At 42.8% G+C, this 26,982-nt stretch overlaps 2 protein-coding genes across 6 annotated transcripts in view; one reads left to right on the top strand and one right to left on the bottom strand.

The window, feature by feature from the left end:
* RBM39 (RNA binding motif protein 39) overlaps positions 1-5,711 on the bottom strand; it is a 34,895-nt gene extending 29,184 nt beyond the window's left edge. For 3 of the 4 annotated variants that reach the window (XM_081864782.1, XM_081864783.1, XM_081864784.1), the window contains exon 1: positions 5,406-5,710. The gene's annotated coding sequence lies outside the window, so the exon portion shown is untranslated. Of the gene's footprint in view, positions 1-5,405 lie in introns of all 4 variants that reach the window. The other variant, XM_081864781.1, reaches the window with a different exon arrangement.
* An 8,787-nt stretch (positions 5,712-14,498) lies between these two features.
* LOC309343366 (rho GTPase-activating protein 39-like) overlaps positions 14,499-26,982 on the top strand; it is a 94,316-nt gene continuing 81,832 nt past the window's right edge. Inside the window, exons 1-2 of one of the 2 annotated variants that reach the window (XM_081864730.1) lie at positions 14,499-14,620; positions 21,366-21,595. In XM_081864730.1, coding sequence (XP_081720856.1) covers positions 21,585-21,595 — 11 coding nt within the window. In that variant the 5' untranslated portion in view covers positions 14,499-14,620; positions 21,366-21,584. Of the gene's footprint in view, positions 14,621-21,359; positions 21,596-26,982 lie in introns of those variants that run through there. The other variant, XM_081864728.1, reaches the window with a different exon arrangement.

Here is a 26,982-nt window from a genome sequence, read left to right as displayed (position 1 = left end):
TCCACACTTCCAAATGATTCATAGATTTATATTCTGAACATTCTTGAAACTCTAGGTCAGTTTTGACATAACACTGTTAAAGTGAATGAACCAATCTTCTTCCTACTTTTTACACCCTTTCTTCTTTCTCTAGTGCAAATGAAAGGTACCAGTGTCCACAAGCGTTCATTTCCATTTTTAATTAACATTAGCTTTTGTTTTACCAAACTCTGGACCAACTGTGATTAATTTTAACTATGGCTAATGGAAACAAGCCAACCTCAAACCATAGCAGGCTGGCTTTCATTAACTATAGATAAGATTTACCAGAGCTTAGGGTTCAAACATGCTAAACTGTAGTAAAGCTAAAATTTCAAGTGATAACTTATAATCTCCTAGGTGTAACTATGCTGGAGGAGAGGGAAGTGTGTGAGCTCAAAGAGAGGCTAGGCTTAATCCTGTAACACTAAAGCACGGCTTCAGCATGTCTGCAAAAAGTCACCGTCTCTGGAAGCATATAACACATTCAGCCAAACACAAAACTATGCAGTTTTCCTATTATCCAGAGAAAAAGTAAACCCGGTTCCCATGTTTGTAAATTACTTTTGTAAATACCATATTTTTCGCCCTATAGGACGCACCGTCTCATAAGGTACACCTAGTTTTTTTGGGGGGGGAATAAAGGGGAAAAAATTATTTTTCCCCCAGGCGCGGGGCGGGGGAGGGGGAGGCCAGAGCTTCCCCCGACCCCAGCCCCCAAACAGGCAGCTCTCTGCAAGCCGTGGGAGCCCAGCGCTGGCTCCCGCTGCTTGCTGAGAGGTCTGCGAAGCCTGGACGTGCTGATCTCAGCGCGCGCAGGCTTCGGCATGCAGGCAACTCTCCGCAAGCAGCGGGAGCACTCCCACTGCTTGCAGAGAGGTCCGCGAAGCCTGGAGAGCGAGAGGGGTCGGTGCGCAAAGCAGCGAAAGCCTGCATTCGCCCCATAGGACGCACACACATTTCCCCTTCATTTTTGGAGGGGGAAAAGTGCGTCCTATAGGGCAAAAAATACGGTACCTACCCAACATACATAAACAGAAGCATATTTGCTAATAAAACATACTAAAATATCCCTTCTCCAAATAGCCATAATAGGTTTTATTACTCCAGTAATACCTGTGTAATTAAGATAATAATTTGCCTCACCAAGTCTTTTGACTTTCAAAAACAACAAACTTATAATTCTCTGTTGGCTTTCTGACTAACAGAGGTAAGGATTTCTTAAAATAAATGTGATATTCAGCTCAGGTTACAGTTTCTCTCTCTCAATTTCTCTATCATGAAGAGCCCAGACTTTGTCAATGGGCAAGAACACAGATGCTGCAGGCTCCAAGCAACTGCTGAAAGCAAAACAAGCAAGAGCATTTCATACTCTTGTTAAAACAGATATGCACTAATATCAAACTTCTGGAACCAATTCAATTATCAATTCAATGTAACAAATAACAATAATCTAGAAATTCCAATTGTTTAACCACATTTTGAAAAATGAACTCTTGAAAATGCATATATGCATATACCCTCCCATAAAACTGTCCCTGGAATGCTCTAACATTTTTGGTTGAGCATTTTGTTACTGGAAATGCTGTTTGCTCAAGGTTAAAAGTTGACTGATGGAAAACATTTCCCTAAAATCAACAGTGGATACAGCTATGCAGAATTATAAAAGGGAAGCCATTTTGTGTTGTTGCCTTACCTCCAGGGTGTGGGAGAAACATCCCTGTGGTGAAAAAAAGCTCAATAGAGCTTCAGATTAGAAGTTCCTCACGAATCTGATGATTTCCCATCACCTGAAATCTGCCATGAATCATTGACTCCTTGGGTCAAAAATTCGAAACAGATTAGTTAAAACTATCCCAGAAAATATTTCGTATGGAATCAGCTGTTGCAGATTTCCCAATTGCAAGGTATCAGCAATCCTGAGCTTGTTATAATAAGGATTATGGGTAGACTACTCTCAGCTACTCTCTGAAGAATGGAGAAAAGACCCTCTTAAGAATATTAGGGGGTGGGCAGGGGAAGGACTAGACCATGTGAAAAATGAACATAATATTTTAGCTGCAGTTCATTTTCAGCTTTGTATTCTTGTTATTAAAAAAGTGTGATTCAACATTTTGTAGATGCACTCATAACCTAGGTTTAACGTGGCATTTAGCTCCTAGCTTTCATATCTCAATTTCTAACACTGAACTTTTTTATGACTGCTTTTATACAGCACAGTAATATTGTTTTAGGGGTTTCAAAGACTGTTGAAAGCAACATAATTATTGCACTCACGTAATTACTCCCACTTGTGCAACAAAAGTGCTCCCTCTCCTGTTCACACATGCAGACCCCCAAATCTCCTTCAGAAGGTGGGGGAGGGGGGAAGCATTAGAAACTCAGAAATGTAAACTAATCACCAAATGCCATCTTAAACCTGGGTTATGGTCGCCACACAGGAATGTCTAGGTACCTTTTTTCCTGCAGTGAATTTTATTATTTTTGTTACTTTTTATTCATTTCCCTTCTGTACTGCTTTATATTTTAAAGAAAAAAATCTCAAAGTGGTTTACAGCACATTAAAACATCAAATAAAATAGTCCAGAATAAAACAGCTGAAGCTTCAAGGAAAGTATTTCAGATGCTTCCCTAAGGGATATTTTGCTTTCCCCATATTTATTTACCTACAGTACTTAATTTATATAGCTGCCCCAAAGCAGAAGCACTCTAGGAAGCCAGTGTTGTGTACTTGTTAAGAGTGTTGGACTAGGATCCGGGAAATGAGGGTTCAAATCCCCACTCATCATGAAGCTCACTAGGTGACCTTGGGCAAATCACAGCCTCTTAACCTACCTTACAGGGTTGTTGTGAGGATTAACTGAAGAGGGGTGAACCATGTACTCCTTGGATAAAAGGGTGAGATATAAATGCAAAAAGCTCTTCTGCATACCTAGTAAAGAAAGCTGGAGGGGCCAGCCAGATGGAGATGTCAGTCGCCAGCCTGGCATCCAGAGATCTCCATATGGTCACAATTGGACCCATGCCTGTCGCAAAACGTGCCAGGGGTATTTCAAACACTGTTTGGGAGCCCTCAGAGCAAATGTGAAGGGCACGTGAGAAAGAAAGGGAGAGGAAGTTCCACTGCTTAAGTGTGAGAGTTCAGAGAATACAACACTGTGTTGATAACTAGTGAAGTTAAAGATAGTGGAGAGTACTAACTAATGTGTACAGTGATGTTAGTGCAAGCTTATCTGCTTTGCATTACTTCTTAGCATGTGTCGAGTTGGATGCATTTGGGAAAAGTGTCTTTCAAGTTTGCATTTATTAAAGAAGATGTGCCAGTAAGTAAAATGGTAATGCCATGCCAGAAATACCCAATGTAGAACAAATAACAGAAATTTTAAGATACTGTACACCAATTTCTTCTCTGTAAAGCAAACTCAGAAACATGAGAAAATCCCCAGAGGCAAAAAACATGCTGGCAGAAGGGAAATTATTGTACGCAAAAAACAGGTTTGGCCAAAATTTATTCTATCCGTTTAAATTTGAAAAATGCACGAAACTCAAAAACCTAACTCTGACCGATCTTTTACTATACTTTAACAAAGCCAAACCACAAACTAAATTATTAGACAAACCTGAAATAGTGGAGGCAGGTAACTAAGAACAGGAGCTGAAAATACCTGGTGAAATCTTAATTAAGCCAAGAGCTTACATTTTCTCTCTGCCTCCCATTACATTAACACCAATACAGTACAGGAATAATACTGCCCAAAGGTTAGGCAAAGTTAATGATTGCTAGTGAGTATAGCTCATTGTTCAAACATAGCTGTTCTTGGGGGCCCTTTTGGAAGACTGAAATATGATATAAAATAATTTAAATTTGCTAAAGAGATTTTGGATAGCCACAAGAGGCAAAATATTACTGTCCGATTGTACAAGTTGGACATATAGGTATCCATATTAACTTAGGGCAGGTATGCCAAAATAGTTGTATAATTAAGGGTTAAGAAACTGATTACACAAGTAATTCAAGATATTCAACTTTTAAAGAACGCTGCAATTTTCTAGCATTTCACATTTTTATTGAGACACATTTTGACATTGTCTAAAATTTGCTACATTAGCATAACTTTTTCAAAACAAATAATCCTATTGAAAATGGAAACATAATATAAGCTTGATAAAGTCAACAGTTTCAGTCCCTTAAAACTGAATCCAAGACCCTCTATCAAAAAACAAGTCAAATGTCTGTTTTCTTTCTTTGTAGAAGAGTGAACGATGATGTCAAGCATTATAAACGTGTCACAATAATGACTTTACATGCTTATGGAAAATTATGAGTAAGCGTGCCTATCCTAACAATAGCATAGCTATTTACTTTTCACTGAACATTAGAAACAATCTGCTCCCTTGTGTGAAGTGTGGACTTTCAGACCAGAATCCAAATAACTGCTCAAGCCCAATGCAATGGGCTTGTACCAGTCCAGGGGCATGTCTATGGAGAATATATGTTAATCATTCTCAAATAAGTCATTATTTCAGTGGGTCTACTCTGAGTAGACCAATGTTAAGGAAGTGTTGGCATATGAAATTTCAGATGTGGTTTGAAGAGGCATAAACTACATAACAAAAAAATTGAATTATGATCTTATTCAATATAAAGGTTCTGTTTGGTTGCCAACTGATGGTTTAATAATTTAAGAATGATAAAATGGAAAACTTTACTTAAAATGAATCCATTTATCCTAATAGGATTCTAACTCTTAAACTTACAGGCTTTTCATGCTTTTGTAATTAAACAAACTACAAACTCTGCAGAAAAGGGGGAGTTCATTCCTCCTCCCAATATGCCTGGGGGGGGGGACACAAAGAAAACAAGTTTTCCTACTCTCCTTCCAGCATGTATTACGTCGGCTTTTTATTAACTGCCCTTATTAGCTCACGGCATCAACCTTTCGTAAACACACAACACAAAGTTTTATGGCGCTTGGCACGAAAACATATGAACTAAAACGTGGCTAGAAATCTTGTGTTTTGGAAAGTGGTCCGATCACCCTGAAGTAAAGTCGATCGGGTCCATGAAAACTGACGTGTTAAGACTACAAGCCAATTCCTTATAACCAAGTCCCAGTCGACTTCCCCTTCCTACCCTCCCCCACCCCGCAGCCACTGGCAACTCGTTGCGAAACAGAGGCGAATACCGTGCCTCAAAAAACCAAGCGGTTGAACACCGAGTCTGTCGGGCCAGGCTCGCACGCTTCCAGGGGGAAGGGGAACGAGACTGGCCCGCCACCTAGAAGGCCCAACGCAAAAGCAGGGCCTCCTCCGGGCCTTACGGAAAGCGCGCGGCCCCTTGAGTCGCCCCTCAAAAAGGAGGCCTTCAAAGAGACGGAGGCAGTTACCTGCGCTGCTGGGGGTCCCGCTTCTAGCTCAGGTGTCTGTGAGGAGGGCGGCTGCTGCAACTACCTCAGGCTTCGGATGTTTCGGGCGGTGGGGAAGTAGGCCCCCCAACGGCAAAATTACCCCGTCAACGACGGGAAAGAGAGATGGGGAAAATCTAGGCCTCAAAAGATATTTTACGGATAAGGCCAAAGCCGAGGAAGTTCCACAACGAGGAGATTCGGACTCGGCTCTAGCAGAAACGACTGCTCCCTGAAATGGCGCCCGCCGCGTCCTGCTGCTTGGAGGAGGGTCCGTGCTGGAGATATGGGGACACCCAGAGCTCTCCGCACGGGCTCTCGCGAGATCTCGGCACAAGAGGGCTGGATGCTGTGCAAATGGCGGGTGTCCGCCAAGCACATCTCGCGAGGAAAGGCGTCTCGCACAAACGCGCCTAGTAACTCGCGAGAGTAACGTGTTGTTTGTGTAGCCTCCTTCAGAACCACCGTCTCTCTCAAGGGCCTAAGACTCTCGCGAGAACAGAAGGCTCTGCGAGCGTCACAATAAAAGGTTCAAAGGTTAAGTACTGAGCCTATGGGTCAAAAAATAATCTCATTCTAGGCATAATTCTTTTGCAGTGCAATTCTAGGCATGTTTATTCAGAAGTAAGTATCAGTGAGTTCAATGGAGCTTACGCCCAGGTAAGTGGGCATATTATCGTAAGCTCAATAATTTACTGTAACTGCAAATTTAATTTTCCCTGACATTTCATTATACGTATGGGCTGTTAGTACCTTTGAAAGAGACCTATACTGTTTAAGAAGTATATTTACGTATCAGGATTAAGTCCTTGAAGTCCAACATGTTATTACTTACTTGGACAGTGAAATGCAATATAATTATGAAAGTACACATACTTATATATTATAAATATTATAAGTTAAATGTGATAATGTTCATGCTGAGCTAAAGGTAAAGTTATAATAGCATTTTAAAAAGGGAATGTTTTGGTGGGCCATGCTGGCAACTCCCATAAAAATGGCTTGTTCATTTGGCTTGTGCAATCAATCTCATCCAATAAACACTAATAAACACCAACTGATTGATTTAAAAATTGATGCTTTTTTCAGAGATGCTACAAAAATCACACCAAAAGGCAAAGACAAAACAGAACAGTTTTTGTTTATTTTGTTTACTACTTAAGAAGTTTTGCTTTGGACATATATATGTACCAGAATTAAACTTATATGGATTTTAGCTTGCCACCACTGGCACTGCTCTTCCTGCACATCCTGGGTAAATGTGCAGGCATGCTGCCATGATGGGAGTAGGGGGGAAACAGAGATGTTCCACCAAATGGTCATCTTGGATCACCTGCTTCTCGCGGAATTTGTGTATTTTCCAGAGCAGACCCCAAAAAGAGAATGGCTAAGTACTAATGAAAAATGGGGACAGACTCATTAGAGGAAAATTAAAATGCATAGCAATAAACATGAAGATGGGGAGAAGGAATAAAGAGGAGTGGGCATTTGTTGGGATATCTGTTCTGGATTCTGCCAGAGATGAGTTCTGTTACAAACAGCTGCCACAACTAAATGCCAACATACAATATGATACAGAAGGGGGGGCATGTCTTCTTTACCTTCTTCTTCGCTACAATATATCCATTTATTTCCAATTGTCAATGTCAAAAGGAACTAAAATCTATAAAATTCATAGAAAATCAACGTGCCAATTTGCTCAATTTCTCTAGGACTCCATGACACCTCCCCTGTCCTCCATAATCCCTCAAGCAAGGTGTCAAGACCCTAATCCTGTCAAATCACTCTGCCAAGCCTTTCCTCCGGGCAATGCCAGGTGGCAGACTATACATATTTGGACCATTGTCTTCTCATCACCAGTACTCAGGAAGTGTTTATCTGCGCATATCTCCAACTCTGCATATCCCCGCTCCCTCCTCCATATGTTAATCCTGTGTAACCCAACCTCTTCTTAACGTATTCATGATGTAACTGGGATGTATTTTGCACTGTATTCTGGGACATGGAGGGAAGTTTCAAAAGTTCATGTCACCCCTTTCTTGCTGTTCAATCTTGCCTTTAACCTGTTGCGCAATAAATCTGGATTTTCTGCAGCTTGCTTCTGTCTCCGGCTGAGCTCATTTTCCTCCGCAGGGACCCGCGGACTTAGTCCGACGAGCTGGGTGGCAGAGCAGCCTCGCACCCAGATTTTACCATAACAGATATGATTAGGAAATATGAAGTAAGTAACTAGGAAAATATGAAACAAATGTCACATCCACACCATACATTGCTCTTAAACCATTTTAAAAGTGGTTTACACATAGTATATGTTATTCTATATAAATATTTCCGTTATTGCCTGATAGACCTACTCAACTGTATTTAATATTCTGTATTGAAATCCCAAACAAAAGACAAGGGAAGTTAACTGAAAATCAAAATTATATTTAGCATTCACAAACTTCCTGAAATTCAAATGCTAGACATTCTCTTTTACACCACAATCCTAATCTTGTTTACTTAGACTTAATAAGGCTTACACCCAGGTAAGTAGGGTTAGCGTTGATGCCATAATAATTCTTACTTGGAGGTATGAGTCACATAATTAGTTTAGTAAACCCGGTAGCATGCCCAATAATGGCTGGTGAATCATTTTACTTCATAAATCTAAATTCTGTATTTTGTGTTACCATTTTTTAGCAAGCTTAATTAGACATATGTGGCAGAAGCTTTGTCAGTCTCTCAAATACAACATATTGATTAATATCATTAAAGTCATTAATTTGTTTTTTTTTAAATAATATTTATTGAACATTTTCAAATATAACAGAAAAAATAAAAAAAAATAAAACATCCATTTTATATTTTCATTAGCATCTTTCCAGGACTTCCCCACCTCACCCCCTCTTGTATTCCAATTCCTTCAAATAAATTCAGCAAGTTCTTACCCCAAATTTTAAACTTATTATAGTTAACCCAATGTTAAGAATGTTTTTCCATCCCCTAAAATCGACCCTGCTCCCTTCCACGAATTCCCCACTTTAATATGCAAAACAGATTAAAATAAAATAAAATAGAAAAAAGAATAAAGTATAATTTAACACCCTTTGGATTCCAAATTTCCCTCCCCCCTTTCCCGGTTGCGTTCCCCAATGTCCATCAATGCCTGTTGTCATCCTGGAGATCCCACATCTAGGCCGAAATCCTTCACAAGTCCACTTTGCCGTCTTTTTAATAGTCTTTGCCGTCTTTTTGATCATCTTTAGTTTCAAACGTCCAATCTTGGAAAAACTCTATCTCAAAAAGGTCCATTTTTTCCATCCAGATCTCTGTATTTAAGAGTAAAAACTCCAATTTTGTTTCTTTAGACCTTTCAAATCTGGATGTCCCAAATGTTCCCACTTCCAGCTTTGTCCAATTCTTGTTGTTCATGTTGTTCTTATTATTCTCTCTCCTCACTTTCCTCTAGTTTCTTTTCCTGCTCTCCTGCAAAAATGTTCCAATTCCAAAAGCTTCTAAATCCCCTACAGAGGCTTTGTTCCAGTTTGCTCATTCTTAAATTTAAATCTGCAGGGCTGTGGGTCTCTTTCCCTCACACAACCATTTTTGTTTAAAGCACTAAAATGTATTTGTCCAGCCATGTCAAGCTATGCAAGTAGATTGCCTTTTCATGGTGAGGTGGGAGATATCCTAATGATTAGCTCCCACTGTGGGAATTTAACTGTCTGACTGTAGACATGACACTGAACTATGGTTAATTGTGTCAAGAATGTGCCTAGGTGAGCCTCAGGTTCACAATCTCCATCTTCCCCTCTTCTCCTGTGGCGCAGCCACGAAGTGGAATTTATAAGCTTTGGCTTTCATTTTCAATAAACCACAGTTTTGTGTTACATCCAAACTTTAAAGTGATTAATCTTAATTACTATTTGAAATGAGACAGCTTCAAACCATAGATAATAACACCAGCTTGTTTCAACCAATGAGTACATAAATGGTTGAAAACAAACAAGAGAATTAAAAGGAAACTCTTTAGCTAAAAACAAAACAGTAGAAAAGGAATGAAGTATGTACCGGTACTTAATATATTCCTCTGCTTATGAATGAAAGGTCGAAGGAAAATGGAAAAGCCTCCCCATTGTCTTTTTGTTCACAAATCCTTTCTTAAGGGTATGTCTGTGTATGAATAGGGTGACCTGGCTCAGGAACTAAGTATTTATCATTACAAAGGACTGGCCAGGCTCCCCAGGTAATCCAATCAAGTGACCATTAACAAGTAACCTGCCAAACAGGAGATAACGCACTCAGATTTCTGTGGCGTAGTTATGATGTATCTGGAGGGTGGTCTTGAGTTACACCCATTCTGTGATGTATGTATGATGTTTCTGGGGGTGGTCTTGAGCTCCAGGGCAGGGAATTTAAAATATTTATATAAGGGCAACTCAGCAGTGGCCAGAGGATTGGAGAAGATCAGTCTACATCCCAATCCCAAAAAAGGGAAGTGCCAAAGAATGCTCCAACTACCGCACAATTGCACTAATTTCACACGTTAGCTTATGCTTAAAATTCTACAAGGCAGGCTTAAGCAGTATGTGGACTGAGAACTCCCAGAAGTGCCAGCTGGATTTCGAAGGGGCAGAGGAACCAGAGACCAAATTGCAAACATGCGCTGGATTATGGAGAAAGCTAGAGAGTTCCAGAAAGACATCTACTTCTGCTTCATTGACTACGCAAAAGCATTTGACCGTGTCGACCACAGCAAACTATGGCAAGTTCTTAAAGAAATGGGAGTGCCTGATCATCTCATCTGTCTCCTGAGAAATCTCTATGTGGGACAAGAAGCTACAGTTAGAACTGGATATGGAACAACTGATTGGTTCAAAATTGGGAAAGGAGTACGGCAAGGCTGTATATTGTCTCCCTGCTTATTTAACTTATATGCAGAATTCATCAGGACTATTCCTGCCTCCGGGTCTGGTCCTGACCGGATGGATACTAGAATCAGCAAGGGATACCCACATGACCTGAAAGTGTTGCTGTGCAATGCCAGGTCAATGATTCATAAGACCACTGCCATCCATGACTTGATCATGGATGGAGGATTTGATCTGGCATGTGTAACAGAGACTTGGTTGGATGAAGCAGATGGGCCTGTCCTTGCCGCTGCTTGCCCACCAGGTTTCTCTTACGCACAGCAACCCAGGTCATGTGGGCGGGGAGGGGGGGTTGCAATGATTTTTAGGAAGTCATTAGTCTGCACCAGGCGTCCTATTGGGAAGACCCAGTTTTCTGAGTGCATGTTCTGGAAGTTGGGCAATAGGGGCAGTACAGGATTCCTATTGGTGTACCGACCTCCCCGCTGCACCAAGGATTCCCTGCCCGAGCTGCTTCAGGTCGTGGCGGATATGCTCCTGGAGACACCTAGCTTGGTTGTCCTGGGGGATTTTAACATCCATGCCGACACGACCTTACAAGGGGCCGCTTGGGACTTCGTGGAAAGCATGGCCTCCATGGGGCTGTCCCTGAATAAGTCTGGCCCAACTCATAACCACGGACATGCCTTAGACTTGGTGTTTACCTCTACGGATGCTGGTGATCTGACATTAACTAAAAGCGAAACAAAAGAAGTGCCATGGTCAGATCACTTCCTGGTGCAACTGGACTTCTCCGCAACCCTTCCCCTCCGCAGGGAGGTGGGACCGATTCGGATGGTCCGCCCCCGCCACTTAATGGATCCAATTGGCTTCCAGAGAGTGGTAGGGGATGCTTTATCCCAAGTTGATGGCCTTTCAGCTGATTCCCTGGTGGCCCGCTGGAATGCGGAGTTAACCAGGGCTATTGACTGTCTGGCTCCGAAGCGCCCTCTCCGATTGCATGGAGCCCGGACAGCCCCGTGGTTTTCCCCGGAGCTGAGGGTGATGAAACAATCGTTGAGACGGCTAGAGCGCCGGTGGCAGAAAACTCATTCTGAATCAGACCGGACACGGGTTAGAGCTCAACGTCGAGCCTACCAAGTGGCAATGGCGACGGCGAAGAGGGCCTTCTTCACCGCCTCCATTGCATCTGCAGAAAACAGCAGCAGGAGACTTTTTCAGGTGGTTCGCAATCTATCAGAACCACCTGTACCACCGGGGCCTGGTAGGGACCCCAAGATCTCCTGCAATGCTTTTGCAAAGTTTTTTGCAGATAAAATCGCTCAGATTCAGAAGGAGGTAGACTCCACCGTGGGAGCAGGGCCAGGGCGGGAGAGTGCTAGAGTTCTGTCTGGTCCTGTTACATGGGATCAATTCCAATCTGTTACCTCCGAGGATGTGGACAGGCTGCTTGGACAAGTGAAACCGACCACCTGTCTCTTTGATCCTTGCCCATCCTGGCTGATAAAAGCGAGCCGGGAAGGGCTGGGCGATGGGATCTGCGGGGTGGTGAATGCTTCCCTCTGTGAGGGAGCCTTCCCAGACCCGCTGAAAGAGGCGGTCATTAAACCGCTTCTTAAAAAAACATCTTTAGACCCGGCCAATTTGGCCAACTATCGCCCAGTCTCAAATCTGCCATTCTTGGGCAAGGTGATTGAGCGGGTGGTTGCTGAACAACTCCAAGCACGCCTGGAGGAAACGGACCATTTGGATCCCTTCCAATCGGGATTCAGGCCTCACCATGGGACTGAAACTGCCTTGGTCGCGCTGGTTGATGATCTCCGGCGGGCTAGGGACAAAGGTGAGAGCTGTTTCCTAGTTCTGCTGGATCTCTCAGCGGCCTTTGACACCATCGACCATAATAACATCCTTCTGGACCGTCTAGAGGGGCTGGGAGCTGGGGGCCCTGTTATACAGTGGTTCTGCTCCTTCCTCCTGGGCCGTGTCCAGAAGGTGGTGGTGGGGGGTGAGTGTTCAGACCCCTGGGCTCTCACTTGTGGGGTGCCTCAGGGTTCTGTCCTCTCCCCCATGCTTTTTAATATCTATATGAAGCCGCTGGGAGAGATCATCAGGGGGTTTGGACTGGGTGTTCATCAGTATGCAGATGACACCCAGCTCTACCTCTCCTTTAAATCAGAACCAGTGAAGGCGGTGAAGGTCCTGTGTGAGTGCCTGGAGGCGGTTGGAGGTTGGATGGCGGCTAACAGATTGAGGTTGAATCCTGACAAGACAGAAGTACTGTTTTTGGGGGACAGGAGGCGGGCAGGTGTGGAGGATTCCCTGGTCCTGAATGGGGTAACTGTGCCCCTGAAGGACCAGGTGCGCAGCCTGGGAGTCATTTTGGACTCACAGCTGTCCATGGAGGCGCAGATTAACTCTGTGTCCAGGGCAGCTGTCTACCAGCTCCACCTGGTACGCAGGCTAAGACCCTACCTCCCCGCGGACTGTCTCGCCAGAGTGGTGCATGCTCTAGTTATCTCACGCTTGGACTACTGCAATGCGCTCTACGTGGGGCTACCTTTGAAGGTGACCCGGAAACTGCAATTAATCCAGAATGCGGCAGCTAGACTGGTGACTGGGAGTGGCCGCCGGGACCACATAACACCGGTTCTGAGAGATCTGCATTGGCTCCCAGTACGTTTCCGAGCACGATTCAAAGTGTTGGTGCTGACCTTTAAAGCCCTAAACGGCCTCGGTCCTGTATACCTGAAGGAGCGTCTCCACCCCCATCGTTCAGCCCGGACATTGAGATCCAGCGCCGAGGGCCTTCTGGCGGTTCCCTCATTGCGAGAAGTGAGGCTACAGGGAACCAGACAGAGGGCCTTCTCGGTAGTGGCGCCCGCCCTGTGGAACGCCCTCCCATCAGATGTCAAAGAGATAAAGAATTACCTGACGTTCAGAAGACATCTTAAGGCAGCCCTGTTCAGGGATGTTTTTAATATGTAATGCTGTATTGTTTTTGATACTGATTGGGAGCCGCCCAGAGTGGCTGGGGAAACTCAGCCAGATGGGCGGGGTATAAATAATAAATTATTATTATTATTATTATTATTATTATTATTATTATTATTATGTAAAAGGCAGGGCTGGATGAATCCCAAGCCGCAATTAAGATTGCCGGAAGAAATATCAACAACCTCAGATATGCAGATGACACAACCTTGATGGCAGAAAGTGAGGAGGAATTAAATAACCTTTTAATGAGGGTGAAAGAGGAGAGCGCAAAATATGGTCTGAAGCTCAACATCAAAAAAACGAAGATCATGGCCACTGGGCCCATCACCTCCTGGCAAATAGAAGGGGAAGAAATGGAGGCAGTGAGAGATTTTACTTTCTTGGGCTCCATGATCACTGCAGATGGTGACAGCAGTCACAAAATTAAAAGACGCCTGCTCCTTGGGAGAAAGGCGATGGCAAACCTAGACAACATCTTAAAAAGCAGAGACATCACCTTGCCAACAAATGTCCGTATAGTAAAAGCCATGGTTTTCCCAGTAGTGATGTATGGAAGTGAGAGCTGGACCATAAAGAAGGCTGATCGCCGAAGAATTGATGCTTTTGAACTATGGTGCTGGAGGAGCCTCTTGAGAGTCCCATGGACTGCAAGAAGATCAAACGTATCCATTCTTAAGGAAATCAGCCCTGAGTGCTCACTGGAAGGACAGATAGTGAAGCTGAGGCTCCAATACTTTGGCCACCTCATGAGAAGAGAAGACTCCCTGGAAAAGACCCTGATGTTGGGAAAGATTGAGGGCACAAGAAGAAGGGGACGACAAAGGACAAGATGGTTAGACAGTGTTCTCGAAGCTACAAACATGAGTCTGACCAAACTGCGGGAGGCAGTGGAAGATAGGAGTGCCTGGCATGCTCTGGTCCATGGAGTCACGAAGAGTCGGACACGACTAAACGACTAAACAACAACAACATATAAGGGCAGGCACACCTTGCTTCTGGGTCCTCCTCCTTTCCTGCGTGTGAGGGGAGCACCCTGTTGCAGCAGTCAATAAAGATTAGGCTTACTAGCTGTTTTGCTTCTCAATATTCTCTGATTGGCCTCTGTTATTTTCTCCGACCGATGGAGAACCTACAAAGGACTCTATAAGGGCTCTTGTGTCCCCCATAAGGGAATAAGGGCAGATTTTTGTTTATTACAGTTGTCTTTGAAGCTGTTTTTCTACAACAGACTTCCACTTACTCAACAGAACATCACCCTCACTTCTTTTTCCCTGCAGCCCCCAGCACACACTCAAAATCCAGAAGGTAGAGGACCCTCCAAGGCAAAATAGGCAGGGGGCACAAAGGGAGGTGAGGAAGGCTAAGTCCAGTTTTGTGAGTGGAACTCAGTGCATGCAGCACTGGATACAACCCTGTGATTTTTACAAAAATATTTTTACGTATTAATTAATATGCTCATTAAGTGCCAAAATCACCTCTTCGTGCTTTACTGGTTTACTGGTGTAAAGCCAGATACAAAACACATAATTAAAATTTGAACCAAACACATTCATACAGATGAGCACAGAAACAAAGATGTTATTATGTTAAGAAAATTAATACAATTTTACATATAATCTGTTTTATTACAACTTAAGTTAGGGAAAATATTGTTTCCTGATGATGGTGTTATATTAATGAAGTAATAATATATGTTTAAAATTAAAACATTGGATGTTTATTTTTATTTAAGCTGACTGGTTATTTTTACATTCAGTGGGATGCACTTAAAAAAAAAGGCTGAGGACTACAGCCTTAGTTGTTGTTGTTTTTAAGTTAACCAGTCTCTTGGCTCTTGACTTGAACATAGGCCAGGTAGCAGCTGGACAAGCTCATCTCTAAGAAATGACTCTATCCCTGGGAGGGTAGCATCCCTGGACAGATTGTGGAGGTTTTTAATTAAACAGGGTAAGCTGTAGGGGAACAGAAGACACAACAAGGATCTGTCTGAAGCAAAGCTGCTTTAAGCAGTTTTATTTTATCCTGTGTTGGTGTATGCACAAGTTATCCAGAGGAAGAGATTTATGAATTAAGAGACAAAGCATAGGGCGGGGTGGAGCTTTGGCAGCTATAAGGATATGTCTTTTTCATTTGGACGGCTTGTACTCTCCTGTGTGATAACTACCCTAATAAGCTGTTTCCCCCTTTGTGGGCTTTTAGGAGGCATTTAGGGGAAGACCTGAATTATTTAACATGCAGAACTGTGTAACACAATCTTCTCTTTAAAAGAAACCATAGTTTTCCAGCTCTTGAGGCAATCCGTTTTTCTCCTTCCTTGCCTATTCCAGAGGGTTTAAAAAACAAAACCTCTCACACAGAGGGGAAACAGTTTAAAATTATTAACCAAATCTAGGCAGACATAGTTTAAAGAATGTCCTGGTTGAGCTGTTTACAGTTCGTTGCACATAAGGATTCAAAAGGATTTCACAATATGACTCCTCTAAGTCCTGATAAATAATTTACCAAAGCACAAAGTGTATCACTAAAAAGCAAATAATACACGATAACCAAAAAAAGCACAACAGCACTGAGTACCTCAACAAAGTTTATAAACTAGCTATTTCATTTTTTAAAAGCAACTAAGTACTGGAGCTCCTCCAGTAACACATACTCTCCAACATTTCTCTGATGAAAATAAGGATGTCCCATTCCATGGTGCTAATTTTATTTTTTATACACCACACATCTTATTGGGTTGCCCCAGCACTCTGAACAGCTTCCAACAAATATAAAAGCATAAATAGGACTTCCGGGTTAGTGCGATCGGCTAATGGCGGATTCCCTCCGAGCTCCGGAGGGAATCGGCTCTACTGGAGACGGGTCTTGCCGCGACAGCGACGCAGAGACCCTCAGAAACCGCAGACGCGGAAGCAGGTGGGTACCTTAAGCTCCCCCCTGACCCACGAAGAGCCTTATTAAAGGCTGCGGAGAGGGTACGGAGAGTGGCGTGGTGCTGTGAGTAGACCGCTACTTCAGTGGAGCGAAGCCGCGTGCCATGGCCGGAGAGCGCTGACTTTTCCCCCTGAAATTTGGACTTGAAACAACCCGTGAGTAGAATGGAATTTGGACTTTAAAAATTTTACCCTTGAATTCGGTACGACCGGGGGATGTGCTAAAGGGAAGTCCGCACCCCCCCCACACACCTACAAAAGATTTAAAGCAAGGATCGGAGAACTAAGGTGGAGAGATTATTTTTTTCGGTGTGAGTTAAAAGATAAAAATTCCATGAATTTGACAGAAGAAGTTTAGTGCTGGAGAGTAAGAGCGGAATTCTAGAAGTTTTTGTGTAAACCCCCCCCCCCCCCGGACCCGGGAGCGTCCTGTGTGTGAGCTGGAGGAAAAGGAACAAGGAGTTTGACAGCTGTCAAAGGAGCTGTCAAACGGGCAGTTAAAGTTAAAAATTTTATTACATAATATCTCTCTGGACTAAATGTGTTACATTTGAATCAAAGTGGTTGGGAACAAAGTAGTAATTAATTACAAAGTAACGGACTGTTGGGAAAGGACCATTAAGCAATCAGAATCCCCCTAGGGGGAATTCTGAGACATTACAATGGCTGCAGATGGAAAATTACAGGCAGAGATAGAAAGAATGTTTTTTCTCGTGGGAATACTGCAAGAGCAGAGCATGGCTATGAACAAAGAACTTATGACCTTGAACTCTAAAACAAGTAGCTCTGCTGAATGCAAAAAGGACCTGACTGGGAAAAAATCTGCAGCTGAATCAGAAGAGACATCTTTGGAACTGGAGGAGAGGGAAGAAGGAGTGGAGAAAGGACAGGTGGAGAGTACCAACCAGAAGCTTATATTGCTAGAACACAAAGAAGAAGATCTTGGGATTACAAATCTGCGAAAGATGCGAAAGAGGAAGGAGGAAGCCCCTGGAACACTTGGAACACTGGAATTTAAAAGAAATAAGAAATATGATTGGGACTTCCTCTTTGAGTATGGGAGATCAGTTGTCCTTTTGCAGCAGCTGTTTTTAAGTATTTTGGACGGAAGAAAATTTGATGTGGCAGTGCCAGAGCTCCTTCGAGACCTGAGGACCAACAAAAAGGGCTACCAACAAAACCGGCAGAGAGAGACTGACAGAGATTTGAAGGCCTCAGATGTGAGGAATCCAGGCTAAGAACTGTTTTTGTGGACATTTATTTGGGAAGGGACGGAAACCGGGGTGGGGAAGGAGGGGAGAATAGAATTTTAAAATTTTTATGACTTTTGTATTTGGTGATTATGACCTATATTTAATATAAAAAGGTGGAAATTTATGGAAGGGAATTTGGGTCGACCTTAGAAAAGGATTTAATATTTATAAGAGAATTGGATAAGTAAAATTTGGCCAAGTAATAAGAACTAATTTTAAAAATAACAACAATATGTAAAGGATGAGAGATAAGAACTTGTTGAGTTAATTATTGGAATTGGGATGTATGAAGGGGGGGTGGGGGGAGGTCAGGGAATAGGGTTAAGAAAGTAAGGACATGAAATGATACATGTTTTGTCTTTGTCCTTTTTTGTGTGTGTGTGTTTATAAAATGTGAAAATTCAATAAAAATTTAATAATAATAATAAAAAGCATAAATAAAATTTTAAACATTAAAAGAAACTTCCCTACAGGGTTGCCTTCAGACGGCTTGGGGGTCAAATAACTCTATACCCTCCAATATTTCTCCGGTGAAAATAGGGACATCCTAAGGAAAAGCGGGACATTCTGGGATCAAATCAGAATCCAGGACAGCTTCTCTAAATCAGGGACGTCCCTGGAAAATAGGGACACTCGGTGGGTCCGGTAACAATGCTACATGTTGGTACATGTACACTTTATCCTCTTACAGGCATGGTGAATTTCTGGCCTGCAGACAATATTAATCCCACCAGAAATCCTAATTTGGCCCACAATACCATGTTTCCCCAGTCACACCAACCTTTCCTACATCTGTCACCACATCTGATATCAGGTCAGGTTGGACAGGTAAAGCTGCAATTTCAAAGGACCAACAAGCACCATTAGAAAGCACACCCGATTGTTCCTCTGCAAGTTGTCATCTTTTAAATTTGGCACCAAATGCAAGCTCATCTGGGATCGCTTTCTCTCAGAAGCTGCTAGTCAGAGAAGAATTGTTGGCATCAATCTGTCTAGAGAGACAGTGGAATGTTCCTCTAAGAAAGAAGTCAAACAGCTGCATTAGCAGCACCAACGTGAGCTCCTTGGGACACAAGCCTAGGCAGTGTGTATGGAGGTCCTGGCCTGCTCAGATGATAACACCCGCCCTCTCAGCCTTGCTGATGTGCAAAGGAAGGCAGAGCAATGTGTCTGTCACCAGCTTGGCTGCAGGAGTTGACAAAAGGCAGTGTACAAAACACCATCCAACTGTCTTAGGGACTCCGGTCCAGATTTGTGTAAGGTTTACTCCTTAGCCTTTTCTTCTCCTGAAGATATCCCACAAGGCAGCAGAGGTTTAGGATCAGTGTTTCCTTGCCCTAAATGGGCTACCTTTCCGGGCCCCATCTACCCCTCACTACAGCACAAGTAGAAACCATGTTATTGGCAGTTGAACCCACTATTGGTCAAGTCCACTGCAATCAGCTGCAGCTTGTCTTTGCATGCAGGGAGGTCCCTAACTCACTGAGGATTGAGACCCATTGACTACTCTCACCTGGTTTAGCCGGCCAGTCAAGCCATTACCTGGGGGTGGGCCGCTGTTGCATGCTGGCAGCTTGTAGGAGCTACAGGTGAGAGCTGAGTGCAGGGTGGGAACCAAAGGTGGACAAACTACCACAAAAGGAGCACAGCATGTCCCCCACCAGTGTATATGGTACAACTGTCATATTGGGGCTTAAATATTTGTATGTGTCAATCTACAGGATTGTGATCTATGCTGTTTGAGATACTGTTAACTGCATGCTTGAACAAATATATTATTTATAGCATTCTGTTTCAAAGCCCCTGAAAAACAATTCTGGTGAGTCTCCCAAAATGGGAATAAATATTTGAGGGGTTCAGTTTATCAAAGTACATATGGATCTCAAAGTTTCTCATGCAGAATATGCCAAAGTTAGTTTCAAGTTTTTACTGATATAATGCCAGCTGTTTTACTACAAAGGAATTTCAGAAATAGACTGGAAAGAGAAGCTGCTGAATTACAACTTATTACCAAACTTAAAACCATGGAGAAACCTGGTCTGAACAAAGACCTTGGATTCTTATCTCATTATACATGACAAAGCCATTTTTCACCTTTTCACCCCTTGCTTTTTCCTGTAAGACCTATTGCAGTCGTTAAGAGTCGTCAACAGGCTCATCACAGCTATCTGCCAATCACCCATTCCCACCACCCTTCTGAGTAATACCCCTCCCCACCTTCTCACTATATAGAAGGGTCTGGAAACTTCTGTTTCAGTGTATCTGAAGAAGTGTGCATGCACACTAAAGCTCATACCAAGAACTGACTTAGTTGGTCTTTAAGGTGCTACTGGAAGGAATTTGTTTTGTTTTGACTATGGCAGACCAACACGGCTACCTATCTGTAACTAGATGAGAGTTCCAGTTACAGATAGGTAGCCGGTAGATGAGAGTTGTAATTTAATTGGAAAGAGCTGCCACCAGGGGCTGCAATTGCATTATATTTGAAAGAAGTCCACAATAATTGGCATGCTTTCCTAAGGAAGAAAGTTGGCTGTCAAGTGACTTGTTCAAGGCCATTAGACCTTGTTAGTGAGAATAGGATGCTGGCCTGAATTATTGTGGTTTAATGAGTCTCAATAAATGTCCCATTGGGGTTTCCACACACAGCACTCTCCTTTCATATCAGTAATGCAGATATGCTTTATTGCAATATAACACAGTATATGGTGCCCTATATCCCATAAACCATAGAACACAATGAATACTTTATTTCACCTGTTTCCAAGCATGACAGCCCTGTTGCTTGATGAGCAGTGTTCTGGCAGAAAACTAATTGGGGAACACATCCTCCTTATTAGGCTATTCATAAGGAAATAATACAGCATAATTCTAAAAGGAAGAAAATTCTTTTATGTTCAGAGTTCCCAATAAACTGTATGAAATATCCTAATTTCACGGTGACATAGTTCTATTAAGTTTCTATAAAGAAAGTTCCATACTATATAAAGCAAAGGTATGTCTCATATATATATTCTTATTAGATGTTTTCCTTAAGTGTGACAATATATTGCCATCAAACTGGTACTTACCTTTTTTATACCATCACATACACATTATTTTGTGCATATATTTTCTGACATGAATCTTAATGTTCAAAACAGTAAAGTGAAATAGCTTTCCATATTCCTCATATGGGAACTGTAATGTTGATAGCGCAGTGTATACCTGAGAAGTTAGGATAATTTTACTGTGGATCATTTAATGTAGATTTGGTATCCCCAAAATTACTTCAACTATCCTTTTATATTTATTCTATTTATAGGGATAAGAATGTTGAGATTCCCACCCACCCATCCTCTATGTTAAAGACTGCAAGAATCAAATCAAGTGGTTTGGATAATCTAATCTGAAGTAAAAAGGAGGCAATACTGAACCAGTTATAAAGATATCCCCAAAGTTACATTTCCCAAATTTAGTTCATGCCTAATCCTTGTTTGTGATCACGGAACCATGAATACCTCTTCTTTGCTAATGTATGTAGCAGAATAGCTGTGCATAAAGACATTTTGCTTCTTATTAATCCAGAATAACCATTACCGCCTGCTTGTCTAGGGCCTAGGCAATCATTAAAACGGATAAAATAAAACAAACACGCTCTGAAAGAGCAAAAATAAATGAAATATTTCCTCTTCAGCTATCTCTTAGGGAAAAAAGTGGTTATTAAAACGGTTTACAAGATGAGGTGGTTTTGATTTGGGCATGTAGTGCTGAAAAGCGTGACCTTCGATTGACGGGGAAGGAGAACCGACCGTGTGCTGCCGCATCTAGAAAGCTTCGCCGACTCGGGAAAGGAGCAACAAGCGCTTTTAGCACACTAAACTCCCGCAGCCCCTCGCTAATGTTTAATCCCAGGTCCGCTTTCCTTTCCAGATTTCACTACCAGGCCTGAGCTGGCTTTCCCCACCAGAGGGACTGGAGAGCGGGGTCCCTCCGCTCCACGGGAAGCCGGGAGGGGCGGCGGCGGCGGCGGCAGCAGGCGGGATCGGGTTTCACATCCTGATCCCGACTCGCTCAGGAGCAGCAGCAGCCTTCGCTCAGCCGGAGGGGCACAAGGAGGGAAGCCCGGGCGGCGCGGCCCGAGCGGAGGACATGGCGGAAAGGTGAGTGCGGCCGTCGGATCCCAGCCAGCAACTTCGGGACGGAGGGGATCCCCTGTCCGACCGCTCGCCTCCCTACCTGTTGCGCTGGGTGGGGCGCAGGGCTGGGCCCCAGACGCAGAGAAAAGTATGGAGAAGCCTCCGCCGCCATTCCGCGCTCCTTTCCCCGGCGAGCGCGCGGCTGAGGGGAGGAAAGAAAAGTGTGCGGGAACTTTTGGGCGTCCCATTTGGGGGGGGGGTATGAACGGCAAAAGGGCACTTGGCGCTCTTCGGGAGCTCCTCTTGGCTTTGGGCTCCTGAGGGAATTTCCTAAAACTGGGGGAAGGGGAGCGGGACAATGGGCGGGAGGCGGCGGCGGAGGGGAAAGTATTGGGATTGTGGTGAAAGAATAGTTGCGCGACCCTGCTGGAAATGAAGTTTAATCCGCCCCCCGCCTCGGCACAGACCGGCTAAGTGTCCCCCCACGAAGGTGGCATGGTGCATTTTCACATGTTCTGGTTTTTGGTCGACTTATCGTGGGAGTGAGTGGCTTTAGGCGGCGGCGGCGGATTACCGCGCTATGTCGGTGGTTGCTCCGGTGGGGGCATATAGTCTTACAGGCGAAGAATGGATGATGATGCGCTGGTGCATCATGCAGCCTTGCACACTTGCAAGTACTGTAATGACTCTCGCCAGCCATACTTCCAGTAGCTAACAAGGATTGCAATTCCTGCTTCATCCAGAACCGTGCCCGGAAAAGCGCTGGAAAGATCACCTTTGCATAACTGAGTTAAGTTAACCACGCTGGTTGTGAGCGTGACAAAGGGAGCTAAAGGTCAACGGATCTGCATTGTGATCTTGAGTGGGTACTTTTAGAAATCACATGTGTTTAGGGTTACTACAGAGCACAAGTATGCCGTGGCTGACATATGCAGTAGGATGTCACCAAGCCCCTTCTTATTTCTGGGACTCCATTTACCATCTGCAAACTTGGCATGCGGGAATGTATGTACAGGGTCTTGGGTTCTAAACTGCAGTGGAACATAGTATAGATGCATGCAATCCATGCACATGTTTATGAACAGTAGTGCTGCTTCTATAGGGACTGATCATGCACTTGGAAAAGTCGTATCTTATGTATTGACCGGGACAGGCACCCATTTGGTTCTTTTGTCCTATGCTGGGATCCATGAATAGGTTAGTATACAGATCTAGCAGTTCTAGTCAGGAGGCTATTTTATTTGGCTGATCAGCCACTGACCTTCCGAGCCTCTCTTCTGTGATGTTGGCAGCTTTGCGCTGTTGGTGCCAGAATATGGAATGCAAAATAGGCAACCTGATACTTTTTAATGGAATGGATTCTATTTTTATAAGTGTGCATGTGTTTGTAGTTGTACTTTCTGAGTAGTATAGATACACAAAAATATAGCTTGTATGTGTGCACATACTCTTATATCAACAGAAGTTGCTGGACGAATAAAAGATATACCAATACTCATTTTTTTTATCATTAGTATATCGTTACTTGATAATGTACTCTTACAGAACACAACTTTTAAGAAAACATGGAGAAGTAAATTGTTTTACAACAAGGGTTCCCAAACTGTGGTCCGCAGTAAATATTCTTGTTGATTTTTAAATTTATTTTTATTGTTTCTTTTTCTTGCATTGTATTTTATTATTTATGCATAGAATTGTCTAATTGGAAGGGACCACAAGGGTTGTCTAGTCCAACCGCCTGCAATGCAGGAATCTTGTTATATTTTAAATTTTATTTTATGGAATTAAAATTGTGATATAGTAAAATGCAATGGAAGTAATAAAAACAAATTTAAAATCATACAGCATTCTACCTTGGGTAGAAAAATTAAGTGGTCTGCCAAGATTGTTGGCAGTTCTCCATTGGTCCATGGAGGAAATGTTTGGGAGCCACTGTTCTACAACATAGGGCTATGATCCAAAGAACTGCCCAAATTAAAGAGTTCATGCCCAATATGCCTTTGGCATTTTTCTCTGAAGAACAGTCACCACACTCACACAGAGGAAATACGGTATATAACAATCAATAGTGTGTGTCTCAAACTGGTTTCCCAGTGTGACATGGGGGACTGCTGTTTAGCGCAGAAGTGCAGTTTATTTCTGGGCATATAGGCTTTGGGACTTACTTCCATGTGACTTGCTCCTTAGTAAGTGTGCACAAGATTGAAACCTCAATGTAAACATGTTGATCCAAGCTGTTTGTACTAGAAAGGTCTTTGTGCACTTCTTTTGGATATACCCTTTTATCTTTTTGTACTTTTTTTTTTACCTTTTATGCTAGTGTGCTTTTGTTTCTTTTGTAACCCACTCCCATGTAGAACTATTACTTCCAAGATAAAAGTGAAGGCCATGTGTACTTGAATAGGATCATTTTCTTGGAAACATTGAAAACCAAATATGTACTGTTTTTACTCTGCTTGGAGACATGTACATTCTTCAGAGGGATTCAGCAATGTCATTATATCTACAGCTCTTAAATTCAGGATAAACTGCTGTGATTTGTATGTCTAGATTGGTTTCACCATTTGACATTTTGAAAATCATGCCTTCATTGAAATGTTTGAGGTACTGGTTCTGGGCCAACAGTTCTGTTTGAAGGGGTCATCTTATTATTATTATTTTTTTAAAAAATAGGTTAAAGGTGAAGCTTCCAGAAGGTGTACCATAATATAGAAATATAGAAAAGTGTTGTAGAGTGAGCCTCTCCATGTGTAAAACAGTGCAGATAATGAAATGCTTTGTATGCGTGTTTTTTGAAACTGCTACAATGTTTAAATATGTTGTGACCTGTCTACATCAAAGTTGTTAATGATCCTTGAAAAGAATCCTCCCTGACTACCATGGGATTCACTTGCTTTGTGTGAGGAAAAAGGAAGACAAGTTCTTAAAAGCAAGACCAAAGTAAATATCACAGCAACTGCTTTTATTACTTCACAGTATGTAAAGGCTTATTGGGACAAAAGAAGAAGAAACAAAAAATGGTGATTCCTCATACTTTTTAAAAATAAAAAATAATATAAAATCTTAATCACTATCTAGATTTTACTGAATACATGAATTTCTAAAAACTTTGATCAGATCAACACACACACACATATTTACTACAGATAGGTAGCCGTGTTGGTCTGCCATGGTCAAAACAAAATAAAAAAAAATCCTTCCAGTAGCACCTTAAAGACCAACTGAGTTAGTTCTAGGTATGAGCTTTCGTGTGCATGCACACTTCTTCAGATACACTGAAACAGAAGTCACCGGACCTTTCTATATAGTGAGAAGGTGGGGAGGGGTATTACTCAGAAGGGTGGTGGGAATGGGTGATTGGCAGATAGCTGCGAATCATTATCTGCGAATTGGCAGATAACAGGCTCATCGCAGCTATCTGCCAATCACCCATTCCCACCACCCTTCTGAGTAATACCCCTCCCCACCTTCTCACTATATAGAAAGGTCCGGTGACTTCTGTTTCAGTGTATCTGAAGAAGTGTGCATGCACACGAAAGCTCATACCTAGAACTAACTCAGTTGGTCTTTAAGGTGCTACTGGAAGGATTTTTTTTTATTTTGTTTTGAACATATTTACTACAATATGGTAGTTATCTATTTCGTCCATTTTTGTCCCAAGTACTCCTGGATACATCTTACAATCTGTTTCAGAACCTAAGAGGTTAATAAGGTTATATGTCTGCAAAACGCTTCCTGTATTGCAGCTCAAGTTCAGTTACAATCAAGAGCGGCTTACTGGGAGGAACAAGGCAGCAGGAATGGTGGCACTGCAGAAGCACAACCAGGACCAGTGTACGTTCCCAGCAGTGTGTCCACACGGCACTGACTTCCCTGCCACCTTGTCCCTCTCTTCTATTAAGCTGCAGCTATCCTAATACCAGGAGGTGATGTGGTGTGCACCTTTGGTAACTGTTCTTTCAATCTAGTTTATTAGTCACTGAGCTGTGTATTTGTGGGAAATGTAGTCTAATTCTTTGGATCCAGATAGTCTGAAAATGGTGATGTGAGCTGAGATGTCAGTGGATTATTGGAATGTGGGGATTTGGGCCATGTTCAGGTTTCAGAATGGGTTTAACTAATTGGAAAATATGGGGACATACCTGTAAGTATATGTTAAAGAAAGTACATTTGAGATTTTATAGAATCATAGAATTGTAGAGTTGGAAGGGACCCCAAGGGTCATCTAGAGTTTTATGATACTTCCTGTTATTAAAAGAATCAGCTTTGGGCCATAGATTGTTGGATTCAGATTTCTATAGGTAGGTAGCATGTGCCAGTAAGACGACGCATCAAGTCAGTTGACATATGAGACATTTTAGCTTTATTGAGATTGAGAACAAGGTCTTGCTTGCTCCAAACAAAAAGAGCAGAGATTTAAAAAACTTAGATAAAAAGCAAGTTGTTCTCCTGTTCTTGTTCTGTATTCTGGTTGTACTAGAAGTAGTGGATAGGCCTCTGGAGCACTTGGCAACATGCTGTGACCAGTTTCATGACACTTGAGGATAAAGTTGCTCAGTCCCATAGTGTCTCAAATATTGTTGTTGCAGTTCCAGCTGAGGTATCCAGTGCAGTGTGTTCTGTGGGATCAATTTTGGATTATGCAGCCCAGTGATGCGGACAGGTTTCATGCAGTGATGCAGTTGGCTTCTTGCACTCTTGACCTCTGTCCATCCTGGCTGGTGAAAGCCAGTTGGTGGGGGGTGTTAACTGGATAGATCCAGGGTGTGGTGAGCACAACTTTACACAGTGGAAAGCTGCCTGCTGCTGTTAAACACTCCTGAAGATGCCCACTTCAGAATCTATGGTTTATTATAACAACTACCATCTGGTTGCAAGTCCCCCCTTTTTTCATATGGTGGTGGAAATAGTGGTGGCTGAGAAGGCCGCAGCATTTCCTGGAGAATATGACTCAATTAGATCCGTTTCAGTCAGGTGCAGTTTTGGGACTGAATCATCCTTTGTTGCTCTGGTGAATGACCTATATTGAGAGCAGGACAGGAGGAATGCAACTCTTGCTTCTTGATCTTTTAATACCATTCACCATCGTATCCTTCTGCTATCCTTTCTGGGATGGAAATTGGGCGTGCTGTTCTATAGTAGTTCTGCTACTACTTACAGGGTCATATCCAGAGAGCAGCATTGGGAGACTGTGTTTCAGCCCCATGCTCATTGCACTATGGTGTCCTACAGGGTACAGTCTGCTCAACATCTGCATGAAGCCATTGTGTGTGGTCATTTGGAGTTTGGGGGCAAAGTGTCACCAGAACAATGGTGACACACAGTTCTACTTCTCTGTAACATCTGAGTCACAAGAGGCTGCACATGATCTGGACTGTTGTGTGGGCACAGTGGTGGAGTTGACCAGAAAG

Source organism: Podarcis erhardii (genome assembly GCF_964252035.2).
Source record: "Podarcis erhardii genome assembly, chromosome: 6".
Lineage (NCBI taxonomy): Eukaryota > Metazoa > Chordata > Lepidosauria > Squamata > Lacertidae > Podarcis > Podarcis erhardii.
Note: the sequence above shows the minus strand (reverse complement) of the source record. Positions and strands in the feature narration are given on the sequence as shown.